This window comes from Heterobasidion irregulare (assembly GCF_000320585.1).
Source record: "Heterobasidion irregulare TC 32-1 unplaced genomic scaffold scaffold_08, whole genome shotgun sequence".
Classification (NCBI taxonomy): domain Eukaryota; kingdom Fungi; phylum Basidiomycota; class Agaricomycetes; order Russulales; family Bondarzewiaceae; genus Heterobasidion; species Heterobasidion irregulare.
Window position 1 is genome coordinate 597,747 of NW_009258204.1, and position 13,567 is coordinate 611,313.

General features: G+C 51.3%; 6 protein-coding genes across 6 annotated transcripts; 4 read left to right on the plus strand and 2 right to left on the minus strand.

Moving 5' to 3' along the window:
- Positions 1–360: 360 nt before the first annotated feature.
- On the plus strand, positions 361–1,329 carry HETIRDRAFT_428578 (uncharacterized protein; the record flags this gene model as incomplete). The annotated part of the gene is made up of 2 exons (XM_009550749.1): positions 361–834; positions 904–1,329. The coding sequence occupies 2 exons, from the start codon at positions 361–363 to the stop codon at positions 1,327–1,329; spliced, it is 900 nt and encodes a 299-aa protein (XP_009549044.1).
- A 2,047-nt stretch (positions 1,330–3,376) lies between these two features.
- Positions 3,377–6,450, plus strand: HETIRDRAFT_49626 (uncharacterized protein; the record flags this gene model as incomplete). The annotated part of the gene is made up of 9 exons (XM_009550457.1): positions 3,377–3,424; positions 3,480–3,570; positions 3,619–3,827; positions 3,905–4,226; positions 4,293–4,465; positions 4,509–4,597; positions 4,651–4,753; positions 4,810–5,856; positions 6,022–6,450. Coding segments are annotated over 9 exons (2,511 nt in total), but the record flags the coding sequence as incomplete, so codon positions are not given.
- A 236-nt stretch (positions 6,451–6,686) lies between these two features.
- HETIRDRAFT_238047 (uncharacterized protein) lies at positions 6,687–8,256 on the minus strand (the record flags this gene model as incomplete). The annotated part of the gene is made up of 5 exons (XM_009550750.1): positions 6,687–7,092; positions 7,149–7,339; positions 7,397–7,476; positions 7,537–7,785; positions 7,842–8,256. Coding segments are annotated over 5 exons (1,341 nt in total), but the record flags the coding sequence as incomplete, so codon positions are not given.
- Positions 8,257–8,506: 250 nt separating this feature from the next.
- HETIRDRAFT_323637 (uncharacterized protein) lies at positions 8,507–10,522 on the plus strand (the record flags this gene model as incomplete). The annotated part of the gene is made up of 9 exons (XM_009550751.1): positions 8,507–8,762; positions 8,820–8,916; positions 8,973–9,125; positions 9,181–9,273; positions 9,327–9,409; positions 9,468–9,610; positions 9,664–9,856; positions 9,930–10,062; positions 10,123–10,522. 9 exons carry the CDS (start codon positions 8,507–8,509, stop codon positions 10,520–10,522), a joined length of 1,551 nt encoding a protein of 516 aa, XP_009549046.1.
- Positions 10,523–11,100: 578 nt separating this feature from the next.
- On the minus strand, positions 11,101–12,314 carry HETIRDRAFT_50784 (mitochondrial carrier protein; the record flags this gene model as incomplete). Its single annotated transcript, XM_009550496.1, has 4 exons — positions 11,101–11,304; positions 11,364–11,904; positions 11,970–12,152; positions 12,229–12,314. 4 exons carry the CDS (start codon positions 12,312–12,314, stop codon positions 11,101–11,103), a joined length of 1,014 nt encoding a protein of 337 aa, XP_009548791.1.
- Positions 12,315–12,526: 212 nt separating this feature from the next.
- On the plus strand, positions 12,527–13,457 carry HETIRDRAFT_324290 (uncharacterized protein; the record flags this gene model as incomplete). Its single annotated transcript, XM_009550752.1, has 6 exons — positions 12,527–12,550; positions 12,609–12,792; positions 12,848–12,934; positions 12,984–13,047; positions 13,106–13,331; positions 13,380–13,457. 6 exons carry the CDS (start codon positions 12,527–12,529, stop codon positions 13,455–13,457), a joined length of 663 nt encoding a protein of 220 aa, XP_009549047.1.
- Positions 13,458–13,567: the final 110 nt, after the last annotated feature.

Consider the following 13,567-nt stretch of genomic DNA (forward strand, 5'->3'; position numbering starts at 1 on the left):
TCTTCCCCCCATGGCGTCTTCTCCTCCCCCCCGTCCTCCTCCCCAAGCCTCTCTACCCCTTCCTCACTGCAGTCGATGACCTCTCGTCTCCCCCTCATTCCTAGTAACATCCCCCCCTCCCCCTTGTCTCAACCACAATCCTTTCCTTCTTCAATCCCTGCACAATTTCAGTTCGACACCTCTCTCCCTGCTCCCACCCCACATCCGCAGCCCCCTTGCCCATACCCAAATGGGTTACTCCTGACACCTTCAGTCCTTCATCCGCACTGCCATGCTCGCAACTGCCTTATCAAGTGGCTCCCCCCCCTTTCTCACCCTGCAGATCCGCGTGTGTTTGACCATGAATGCACAAAGCACGTCATGGCCCATGGATGGAAAGACTCCACTCTCAAGGTCTATGGCTCAGGCCTCCTCCTCTACCATGTCATATGTGATGCAAAGGACGTCCCAGAAACCCACCGGGCCCTGGCATCTATTGCCCTCCTCTGCTCCTTCCTTTCGGCCCTTGCGGGCTCATACTCTCCCAGCACAGTAGAGAACTACCTCGCTGGCATTCGGGCCTGGCATCTCATCCACGGACTTGAATGGTCTCACGATACTGCGCGACTAACGTCGCTTCAGCATGGCACCAAGAATCTTGCCCCTCCATCTGCCAAAAAAACCAAGAGGGCCCCATACACTGTCACCTATCTCCTTCAGCTCCGGCCCTACCTAAACCTCTCCGATTCTGTCCACACTGCTGTCTGGGCATGTGTGACAGCCTTGTTCTATGGCATTGCATGCGTTGGGGAGCTCACAGTCCCCTCTCTCTCCGGTTTCAAACTGGACATACATGTGTGCACCTCCAACATCTGAACTGTCATCTGCGATGGCCTCACCTGCACCATTATCTTCGTCCCGCAGACGAAAACCTCCACCCATGGCCAGGAGATATACTGGTCCTCAGAACCAAACCCCACAGATCCTGACGCCGCCCTACGACATCATCTGTTGGTCAAAAAACCCTCCCCCAATGAACATCTTTTCTCCAACACCTTCAAGAAGGAGCGTCGCCCCCTCTTGCACTCGGTCTTTCTTCGGTACATTGCACAAGCTGCCGCGCAGGCCGGCCTACCCCCTCTCCATGGCCACAGCTTTCGCATTGGGGGCACATTGGAATTTCTCCTTCGGGGGCTTCCCTTTGATACCATCCAAGTGAAGGGTCGTTGGGTTAGCAACACCTTTCAGGCCTATCTCCACTGCCATGCGGAGATTATGATGGTGCACATTCAGTCAAACATGGCTGTCCATTGGGCCTTTGTTCACTACACCTTGCCTCCTGCTTTATGAGGTTAGTCACACCACTCCTAATCCTTCAGGAAACTGGCCAAGCCCTAATGCGTTGTTCCCCTCCTACCATAGATGGGTATCACTGCTTGCCGGTCCTTTCCCATTTCTTGTGTGTCGGTGCCCCTTCTGGGCCTCTCCCTTCCCTGCATGTCACTCTTCCATCATACGGACTCACATGTACTTACGTCTCTGTCATTTATGTCAATCTAACTCTGCCACATTTGGACAACTCGCTCAGCATTAAACTAGCGCATACCGGCTAGTTCTTAACACCGCACTCTGAGAACAACCGAGCTCATAGATTGACTTCTAAGGTTAGAAGGTATGACCTAACCTTAGAATATGGTCTATGACCGACCAGAGGCCTCTGAGTGCCCGCTTTGCTGGCATTCCTTTCTCTCATTCTGTTGCTCAAGCAAGCCCTCTCCGAGTCTCTTGCTTGCCCCACCCTCCCTATTCCCCTCACACTCCTGGCAAATCCCTAATCCCTTCTCCGCTTCTATGCTTCTCCAATCAGCGCTCATATATTGCCTTTCTTCTCTCGGCTACCAGCCCCCCCTTCCTTTTTCTTTACGTCTCTTCCTATGCCATAACATAACGTACCTCCTCTCTACCCTTCACATATAAGCATGGCTCCAAGCATGACCCTCCTCTTTATTAGCATAATGACATTCCTCTCCACCCAAACTTCTGCCGCTTCACTTCACACTCTCTCATCGCACAATTCCATGTCTCCTCCCTCTGTGTTGGAATCTCACCTTCCTCCTATTATCACTTTCATTCCCATCCATGCCCATATCTATGCCATATCCCAGTCTCTAGACTACCCCTCTACGTGGCAGGTCTCCTATCACCTATCCAAACTCATCAGAGTAGGCTCTCGCATAGCCATCATAGAGCCTAGGCATCAGCAATACCTGTGCGGTATGGTCAAAACTGTTCGAACAGTTGAGAGATCGCGAATGGAGTTCCTGGTCACCTCTTACACTGGCCATGACATCCTTCTATGCATTCCCCTACTCTGGACCTCCATTCCATTCCCCTTCTCCCTCATTCGCCTCCTTTGCCATGCCTGGCTCACCGACTCCAAGTCAGTTACCCCTGAACAACACTCTATGGGAATATTGCGCTCACCTTCAACTCATCACCGGGCATCCCACTGCCCCATGCCTAGAGACAGACCTTAGGCAGTGGAGCAGGTGCGTCTAGATGCCCTCTACCCAGCTTCTTCCCCTCTTTAGTATCACTTCCCTCTTCAGCTTCATATCATTCTTTATAATAGCTTGTTGACTTCAAACAGTCATTCCCCTCCTTCAACTTCCTTCTTTGCCATTTACATGCATGTGTTCTTCCTTTTTCCTTTTCTTTCTTTGGATACTCAACTTAATGGGTCTTTCTGCCCAGCAGTGATCACTCCTTTGCTCAGGTACCCTTCCCTCCGCAGCCCTTCATTTCCTGAGCCCATCCCCCCTATCGCTGCTTGCCAGTCCTTTCCTATTTCTTGTGTGTCGGTGCCCCTTCTGGGCCTCTCCCTTCCCTGCATGTCACTCTTCCATCATACGGACTCACATGTACTTACATCTCTGTCATTTATGTCAATCTAACTCTGCCGCATTTGGACAACTCGCTCAGCATTGAACTAGCGCACACCGGCTAGTTCTTAACACCGCACTCCGAGAACAACCGAGCTCATAGAGCCGGTATCTGAGGTCTCGCTCGGCTGATTCCGAATCCTGTGGTAACCTCGCGCGCGATTCCGCATAATTTCGGAAGTCGCTGTAACTGCCTGAAGCGCATTGATTTTTTACGAGATTTCTACGGAAAACGTGAGGCTCTGCGAGAGTGTCAGCTTTACTTCTAGTCATCGCACATCCCTCGGTTCGTCGCCTGGTCGGCTTAGGCAATGGGGAGCACATACCGCTCGAAACGCAAGCTCAATGAAGAGGGCATCGACGTTCCGAGTCGAAAAGCTATTGAGAAATCAGTACGTCGTATGGTTTCGCGACGTTCGATTCTCACCTAGGACGCGTAGATCGGTACCTCATTCGAGAAATCGCGGGACTCAAACGAATCTCTCCCTCCATGGAAGCAAGAAGTACGCTCGACTGTTTGGTACGTCGTGTGGTGGCTTACTCCACGTCATTTGTCAGGTCAGAGATGAGAAAGGGCGGAGGAGGCTGCACGGCGCTTTCACAGGTGGTTTCTCTGCTGGATACTACAACACAGTTGGTTCGAAAGAAGGTGCGTGCTTCGTCACTCAAATATCAGACACTACTCAGAGTTATATAGGATGGACACCCTCTACGTTTACATCTACACGCGGGGAGCGTGCCAAGCAGAAAGCAGCGCGCCCTGAAGACTACATGGACGAGGAAGACTTGAAAGAGCTTGAAGAAAGCAGAGCAGCTGGGATGCAGGAGAAGATAAACCTTTTAGAAGGCACGCCAGCTGAATCGAAGCGCAGAGGACTGGTCGCGATAGATCCGGAGGAAGAGTGCGTGCATTCTATACCTTATTGTCTGCTTCTGTCCTAATAGCTGTACTGCATCTCAGCTCATATCGACGCAACGAAGAGGCTGACATGCTAACATCGGAAGAAACATTTGGCGCGCGCATGCTCAAGAAGATGGGTTGGCGTCCTGGTCAAGGCGTGGGCCCTCGAATATCCTGGAAAACCCGTCAGGATATCATGACTCAAGGTAAATCTGACGATGGTGTCAACTTTGAAACCCTCGAGGATGATCAAGAAGCCAAGAAGCACACATATGCTCCACGAGTTGCTGTTGTACCAAAGTTTTCCCGAAAGGATAATTCGTTTGGACTTGGATTCGTTGCGCCACCCAACCCCAGTGAAACTCTGGAGCGAGGTCCGGAGAAGTCAGGTCCACAACTAGCGGGTAAATTTGGCCTTGTTTCCACCCTCAACCAAAACCACACAAACTGACGGTTCTGGTCAATCCTAGTCGGATTCGGGCTTGGAGCATTGAACGAAGCTGAGGACGACGATATTGATATCTACGACACTCCCTCGAACGCAACTAGAACTCACCTTGCGTGGGACGCTACGGACCGTGATGCAGACGAGGTTGTTTCAGTCAAGAATGGTCCAGCACGCAGTATCAAACCTCCAGTGAGCGTATCCTGTACATATCTGAAATAAGTACACTAACTCTTTGCAGCCTCCTCCCAAGGCCTACATACTTCCAAATGGAAAGCCTGTGCTCCAGGGTTTCATGCCGGCGGTGACCCCAGTTGTAGAGGTCAAATGGTGACTGACTATCTACATCACCGTGGCTTTGATCTTATTTCTATCGCATACAGGGACCTTTTGCCAGAAATCCCCGCAGATTGGAAACCGGAGCCTCAGCGAGTATGGCAGAATGACAAGGAAAATCAAGACCGGTCGAGCTTGACAGCTGAAAAGGTTTGATGACCTCCCCCTCTCTTTCATATAACACTTTTATGACCAGATGCTCATAGCGCGGATCTATGCTTGACGGGATCACACTTGAGACCGGCCCCCGATCTGTGTTTGACTACATGTCAGAGAAAGATCGCGAACGGCTTCAGAAGGGATCTCAAGCTGAACTGAGCATCAAGGCGCCAACTTCTGCCGCTGCCGTCACTGCTTCCCCTCAGGGTCTGCCTTTCACTCCTCCCAACATAGCCTCCGCTGCACTTAGGGGCTTTATGCCCTTCACAACAGATCCGGTGAAACAATCCCGCTACATTGCCTACCTACGGTCTCAAGCTAGCCCCGAATTTCCAGAGCTTGCTCCAGAGCGTCTTCCAGGGCAAGCGGCGGATGCGTTTCACAAGGAAATGTTAGACTACGCGAAAAGCGCCGCGATTTTCAAGCCTGTATCTGGTGCCATGGCCACCAGGTTCACCAGTGCAGCCGTCGTTGACATGGGCCCAAGGACTATCGAAGGGCTGCATCAGCCGGTGCACACTTCTGCGCCAGCGCAGGATGCGAATGATCGAGAGAAGGAGAGGAAGGAAGAAGAGGAGCGAAGAGAGGAGATGGTCGAAGGATCTAAGGCTCATGCAGCGAAAATGGGCCTGTACGGCTCCATGACACGAGAGGTCAAGCTGTGGCAGCCTTCGCGACTATTATGCAAGCGATTTGGCGTCAAGGACCCGAACCCAGAAGTGACGACAGACGCGCCTATTCCCGGTACCACACCTGCCACAGCCCCTTCTGCTTCTACTTCCGCCACTGGAACTTGGCGGCCAGAGCAGGCAATGGCCGATGCGGACTTGCAGACCGCGACTACGTCCATCGGTGCGATTCCTGGATCATCTTCTGTGTACGGCGGACAAAAGCGGAAGGATTTAGGCAACGTGGGGCTTGGAAATGATGAGAAGCACGGGAGGGATACTCTCAAACCTGTGCAGCCGAGAATGGACATCTTCAAAGCGATCTTTGCCAGCGACGACGAAGATAGCGAGAACGAGCCAGGGGAGAACGGGAAGGAGATTGGCCCTAATGGCGATGTGGAGAAGCGGAACGTTGAGAGCGTTCCGGTGGCCGGTCCGTCTAGACTACCAGAAGCTCGCAAGGCGGCCGGGGGCTTAGGTGGTGTCGATAAACAGCTTGCTGTGCCTGCGTATCTTCGTGACGACAAGCAAGTCGCCAGCTCCATCAATCTTGGTTCTCCGTCGAACGCGCAAGGATCGGGAGCTGTGGAGAAAGTCGATGTCGCGACATTCAAGCCCACATTTGTACCCCGATCTGAACGCGCGACGAAGAAGTCGAAGTCGAAGGATCGGAAGGATCGGAAGAAGAAGGGCAAGGCGATCTTGTCCTTCGCGGGTGAGGAAGGCGAAGATGACGGGTTGAGCATCGCACCTCGAAAGAACCACAAAGAGCACAAAGCCAAAGAGGAGGAACAGAGGAGGAAGAAACAACGGAAGGAGGAAAATGATTTGGAGCGCGAAGAGGAGGTACCCCTCCATGACGGCGAAGATACGTGGGTGGAGAAAGCTGCGCCGGACATTGTGAGAGGCTTCGAGAGCGCAAGTCATAGTCACGCGGAACTTCCCTCTGTGCCCTCCGAGTCAACAGAGCCCGACATAGGCCCTCCAAGGGGAAGGAAGAGGGCAATCGACTTCATGTAACATAGCAGATTTGTATATTAATTGATGGACAACAAGCCTGGCATCGTTGTCGATTTCACAGCCAGTATATTAATTTTCCCCACTTCATAATGGATTGGAAGCCGTGACATTTCGATGCATCGCATCAACCTCTCGAGAAGTTTTGAGTCGAGGCCCACATGGTGTAGACCAGGTATAACAAGCTGATATATATACTAATGCAGAGATCTGCAATAAAATGGGGTCCTCTAATCCTCTTCTTCTTCTTCCTCTTCCTCTTCCTCCTCCTCGTTCTCTTCCTCTTCCTCTTCCTCCTCTTCATGATCTCCTTGCTCCGAAGGCCACTCTACTTCCGCTTCCCCATCATTTTCCTCCTCGTCTGATCTCTTCCGCTTGTCACCGACAGCCACACTGTCCCCACTGATTTCGCCGTCCGCCAGCGTTACACAGGTCAAACGGCTACCTTTTGAGTCGTAGATTGCTACAGGGACGATGGACGGCTTTTCATTACCGCCAGCTGTTTCAGCGTTTGTTGGTGGCGGGGGGATAGCGAAGAGGTCGTAGACGTGAATATTTCCGTCGGAAGATACAGTGCTGAGAATCGTCGTCGAGGGACGGGACGGGATGGGTAAGGCAATGCGAAGCGTGTCCATGGCTTTCACTCTGATCAAGGTATTAGCGAGATTGAAAGGATGTGATGGGTAGGCTGCCTAGCGAACCGATTCTCATGCCCTACAAACTCTGCTATAGGTTTGGGAGCAATTTTGCAGTCAGCGCCGACATCATAGACCGTGACTTTCTTGTCCTCGGCAGCTACTAGGAGAACCTCGTCAACACCAGTGACGCGTTGGACAAACTTGACATCTTGTATGCGAGACGGGTGGATGACGGTGTGTAAGCGGGTAAGGTCCTGGTTGGGGAAGAGTATCTTAACAGGAGACCATGTATGCAACGTGCCTTGACTTACGTTCGAGTAGACGTCGATGGTTTTTTGATATTGGACGACCAGTAACGAACCCGATGTAGACCAGCGCACCAGCTCTCCTTCTATAGCATCAAATAAGAGGTTTTGAGTATCTATTGAATATAAGGGGTCAATATACTCACCGACGCCCAGTTTGGTGCTGCCGCTCGCGCGGCCGCGCATAAGATCCCACATCCGGAGTGTTTTGTCCTTCCCAACGCTCAACGCAACTTTGCCTGAAGGGTGAACAGCAACAGAGTTGACCGGTCCCTTATGTCCTTTCAAAGCACGAAGGACACTCCAGTCGCGCGCACGGAAAAGACAGAGCGTGCCATCCTCAGAAGCCGAGAGCAGATGTGACCGCGAGGGGAAGCTAAGGTGGGTCACGGAACCTAAACAAACAGATCAAGGCCTGTACACAAGCCCAGCACAAACAAATGGGACGAACCCTCATGATGCATCAACCCTCCAATCTCTCGCCGCCGTCGTAGGTCCCATACCTTGATGATCTCGTCTGCACTGCCAGTTGCAAGCCATTTACCGCCTTGCGGAGAGGCAGTCACTGCTTTCACGCATGATACATGTGCCGGAAAGATGAATAACGGTTTTAGGGAGAAAGTAAGATCTTCCGAGGACGAGGCAGAGACTGTGCCTTCGAGACCGTACAGAAGTTTTTCGTAAGATCCAGCGACAATTTTAAATGCGGATGGAAGGGGAGATAAGGGGGTCGATTTTGGGTTAACAGCAGTAGATGGCTGCTTTTCTGACTTGGCCTTTGTGGACATGAGTCGGTTTGGAGGTGGAGTGAGCGCGCGTTCCTTCTGCTTCCCTTTGGCCACACTATTCGGCTTGGCTGCCGCTTTCGCGGGGAGTGAAGATAGCTTTGTGTTTGATACTTTCACCTTCGATATGTCGTCCGCAAATTTTGTTTTCTTCGCTGGACGTTCTTTTGAGTATGGAACTTTTTTTGCAAAAGACTTTTTGGGAGACATGAGGAATGAGAGGAAGATGTACCCCAAGGCCAAGGTTAGGTTTTGGGTGGACGACGAAACCCCGGTCAACAGGGATAAATACGGACCCGCATTCGCTTGTCCGAGGAAACGCGGGTTGGCAATGCTTGCATCTCGTTCTCTCATTCGCACACAATGTCGTAGTTCATCACACCCTCGTCACTCGTCCTCCTACGTCGAAAGCTCGTGGCAACACGCGATCAGGACCAAAAATGCTGAAGTCAACGCTCTGGTCTGCATCGCTCCGGAACAGTCCAAGGTTACCACGAACGGCCCACTGCGCGATGTAACTGTGGCCGTGAAGGACAACATATGCACAAAAGACATGCCAACAAGCTGCTCGTCTGCTATGCTCCGTGGTGCGAATACGTGATGATATGATTTGACCTAGCTGGGACGTTCTAATACCTGATCAGAATTCACCTCTCCTTTCGACGCGACGTCGGTGCGGCTCTTGCGTGATGCCGGAGCGACCATTGTTGGAAAAGCAAACTGTGACGAGTTTGGTATGGGGTGGGTGCGTCCCCATCCTTCTGTTGTCTCGCCGGAACTCACCTCACGTATGATAGATCCCTGAACATATATTCTATTCATGGGCCAGTTGTAAATCCATCCCGTCCCCCAGGAAGTTCTCAGATACTCTCACAAGAGTCGGAGCGGCGTTCTGCTGGCGGTAGCTCTGGGGGCAGTGCTGCTGCTGTCGCTGCCGGGATGTGCGATGCGTGCGTACTCACGCTTGGCGCAAAATACATAGTGTTCACAGTGTGCATTACTCAGCGCAATTGCAACTGACACAGGAGGATCTATCAGACTTCCTGCCTCTTACTGTGGTGTTGTTGGTCTCAAACCTTCGTATAGTATGATCAGCAGGTGCGCATTTCCCGCTTCTGCAGACCTCGCTCCCAGAGTTGACCACGGCTCAGATGGGGCGTAATATCTTATGCAGATAGCCTCGACTGCGTTGGCGTCATTGGCAAAGATATCCAATCAACGGAGAAAGTATATAGTCAGTTGTGCCATGCCGCTGGTCCTTGCTTATATTATTCACACGCTATTGAATCCAGACGCTCTATCATCCTTCGACCCCAATGATCCTACCGCCGCGCAGCCTGAGACACGAGAAGCCGCTGACAAGGCTTGTAATGAACATATGGCTGAGTGGGCATTATCGGATACACTGACTGGCCTCAGAATTGGGATTCCTCAGGTTGGTTTGTTATTTCGCGACAATCATTTTATCTTACAGGTATGTGAATGTAGGAGTATTTTCCAGTATCTCTTAATCCTTCGATACTCTCTCCTTTCCGCCGCATTCTTCGTTCTCTCAAAACGCGCGGTGCGACCTTGGTGCCTGTCTCGCTCAAAAACACGAGCTATGCGCTCAGCACGTACTATGCAATCGCAAGCGCAGAAGCTAGTAGTAATCTCGCGCGCTATGATGGCGTTCAGTATGGTGAGCTCCCTACATCATCTCTTACTACACCGCTCAGTAGATACACCTCATGCTGACATCTATACCATAATAGGTCTCCATGTAGACCCTCCTCCGGGATCATCTACTCATACGCCTGCCTTGACTTACGCCCACAGTCGCACTGCTGGTTTCGGATCCGAGGTCAAAAAGCGCATTTTACTCGGAACTTATGCCCTTACTGCTGAGTATGCTTGCCGTCTATCGTCGAGTTCACAATTCGTAAGCTAATCGCGGGACTTGAACAGTGCGTTCGATAATTACTTTCTCCAGGCTCAACGTCTGCGCAAGGCGATCCGGCAAGATTTCAATCGCGTCTTCGTGGTGCCAGATGCTTTGTCCTCTGCGCCTTCCCCGCCGCGAAAAGATGAGGGCGTCCACGTCCTATTACATCCTTCGGCCATCCGCACGGCACCTCCTCTTCCTTTAGCAGGAGCGGCAAAGGACGATGGAGAGAGCCTTGATACCTACTTGCAAGACGTACTCACCGTACCAGCATCACTAGCAGGGCTTCCGGCCCTCAGTGTGCCTATTTCGAGTACAAGCACCGAGGGAGACGGATGGCCAATCGGTCTAAGCGTTGTTGGACAATGGGGGTGTGAAAAGATGGTCCTAGAAGTTGGACGATCTGTTGAGCAAACTAGATAACCTCTGTATCATAGAATATGGTGCGCGCGCTCAATTCAGTGTCCACGTTCAATGCTAATCCGGCTAGGGGGAGCTGGAAACTTCATAATATCAGAGATATAGCAGCAAAGACGTGGAGCGGGACGTCAGATCTATGGTAGGTTCATCGAAGGGGATATTTTGGTTGGTGAATCGGGCATTATAAAACACATAAACAATCAGAGCGAGCGGTCATTAGGAAAGTATATAGTATGTGGGCACAAGAGCGGAGATGTGAGCGTGGATAGATGCGAGAGTAAAGTACATATGCAGCGAATGAATGCGACGATGGGATAAGCCGGTTGGACGAGACTAGAATGATGCGGCAAGACTGGTCGCTGATCAGGACGGTGTATAGGAAGAGGAGGTAACGGGAAGATCGCAGTGGTTTTGAAGGAAGGTTGGGTGAATGAGGAGGTTAAGACTATAAATACCAATAGTCCACAAACTGTGGCCGATCGTTAGTGATAATCTATACGGGATGCCGTAAAGCTCCTCTCCAGCCCTGCTAATGCAGGGAACATCGATGATAGAGACTGTGCAAGTGTTCACAGCCTGTATTAGTGTTTTCCCCACCGGATAATCCCCTCGTATATAGAATACATCACTGCTGCGTTTGGCACAACACGCATGAGGTGAGCACTCAACCCGCCGTATAGTGAGCGGGCACCTTCCTCGGCGATGACGAGGCGCAGTGTCTGCAGGAGTCCCGTGTACTTCATCTTGCCGTCAACGAGAGGCTGTCTTAGCCGAGTCCGAAGGACCTGCAGAGGAAGATTCATTCTTGTAGACTGAGGTGTAGGGCAAGCGGGAAACAGCTTACCTCATGTGGATAAGTGATGAGACTTGCTACGCATTTTGCTGTTCCGGCGCTTCCCAGCATGCCCGCCCACTCTTGGACTCCCCCTTGTCCTTCGACTCCCGCAGTGAGTCGTTTCAGTCGTTCGTACAGCACCCATTGGATAGTGCCCTCTGTGACGCCGAGATAGCTTGCGCTCAAGCCCTTGTAAAACCCACGCACGCCCTCTTCTCGGAAGATCTGGCGTACCATGGACACACTACCGCCAAAGAACGACCCCGATGACGCTGGAAGGGTTGGCGACACCCGATTAGATGCAGTGAGCTGTAGACGTGTCTTGACTACCCATATTGGATTCGTGGCTGTCCCAGTGACAATCCCAGCAAAAGCGGCCGCGCCAAGATGTACGAAAGAGTTTTCTTCACCATGGTTGAAATTATTCGCGATGACATGCTTGCCATTGCCGTACGTGAAGAAGTTGATGGAACGTGCGGGTATGACGCCCACAAGGGTGGGGCCCAGTCCTTTAAATAACGCGCGCGGGGTCTCTTCTCGTGCAATATCGCTGTGGAATGAAGGAGTCTTGATCACAATTCGTCATTTTCTGGACAGAGTGAAGCACACACATACCGGAGAATATGTGCCGTTTCCACAAAATGCCAAAGAAGTCCGATTGGCCTACGGGCCACTACCACCATGGTGTCGCCTACCAACCCCACGCTCGTTTGTTTTTGTCTGAACAAGTCTGACTGCAGCCGAGTCTTCACGACGTCGAATGGACTTGTAATGATGGCTCCGCACATCCCCCCCAACCTTTATGTCAAGATGATCGAAAGTCGCGTGAGTTACACTTTGATTGAAGAATCCAAAGACACGAGACAGCACATACCCTCCAGCTACAAAATGCCGCCATGACTGGGCAGGAAGCCAGCTGGTATTGGATGGGTCAGAAGGAAGGGGCGTCGAGACTGCCATGTTTTATGGATTCGCCCAAATTCCCTGCAAGCCGACAGCTCAAGAAACAGAGGAGACCAAAGGCCGAGACGACGTTTAACGTCGGCTGGCGGGGTCGTATTTTCGCCTATTTCCTCGAATCTCTGAATATGGAAATGCGCACGTGGCGAAACAGATAAGATAACTCCACGATTTTTGAGATCAACTTCGATGCAGCATTCTCCTACGCAATAATGTTCGTTTTGTCCTTGATCAAGGTGCTAGCATTCTTGGCTTCCAGGCTGAAACAGCTCTCTGACCTCGGTCTGTACCCAGGATACGATACCGATCCATCCTTCACATTTTGGTGTTCCCCCTGAACAGGCTTTGATCAACGAACTCAATAAAAAGTTTGCCAATCGTGTCTTGCACGATGTTGGGCTTTGCATCTGTGTATTCGATATATCAGAAGCCGGAGAAGGGAAAGTAAGATACGGAGACGGTTTCTTATGGTACACGGGTGAGCTGTCTGACGCATCGTAAGGGGCGACGCACTGATTCACTCAGCTCAACAGTTATATTCAGATTGACCGTCTTTCGTCCATTTCCTTCAGAGGTGATCCTCGCACGAGTCAAATCGTCAGATGAGGATGGTATTCAATGTGTGCTATTTCTCTTCAATTTCCATGTTCGAAAGTAATGTCGTTGAAGTATCCGTAGGATTTTTTGAAGATATGTGGATCCCAATAACTTATCTTCCTCAGCCCACTGCCTTGTATGTCACTGTTCCTAATCTCCCAATCCTAAGCAGTGAAATGATATATGCAACCAAGTGATCCTAATGAACGGGCACACTTCTGGCTTCCGGGCTCACAATCAACGTCAACCCATGAGCTCCTCGACTCACCCACGTCAGAACGCATGTATATCGACCAGGGCGAAACTGTTCGCGTTCGTGTTGAGACGGACGAATTCTATGATGACGAGCCTGGGCCACCAAAGGCCACGGAGGGTGTGCAAATAAAGGTGGAGTCTCGCAGGCCGCCATATACAATCACAGTAAGGCATTCGTCTCAGCATTGTGGATCTTCCACTGACTAGAAATAGTGCTCGATCGCAGAACAAGGCTTGGGCCCTGTAGCATGGTGGAGAACAACAGAAGCAGATGCCATGGACGAAGGTTAACACCCACAGTACTTAGTTGCCAAGGTGCCTTTGTATATCATGTTCTTCGTGAGCACTGTTCAACGAGTATCCTCGTGAAAGTTTGTCAATTGCAAGTTCAGTATCTCCAG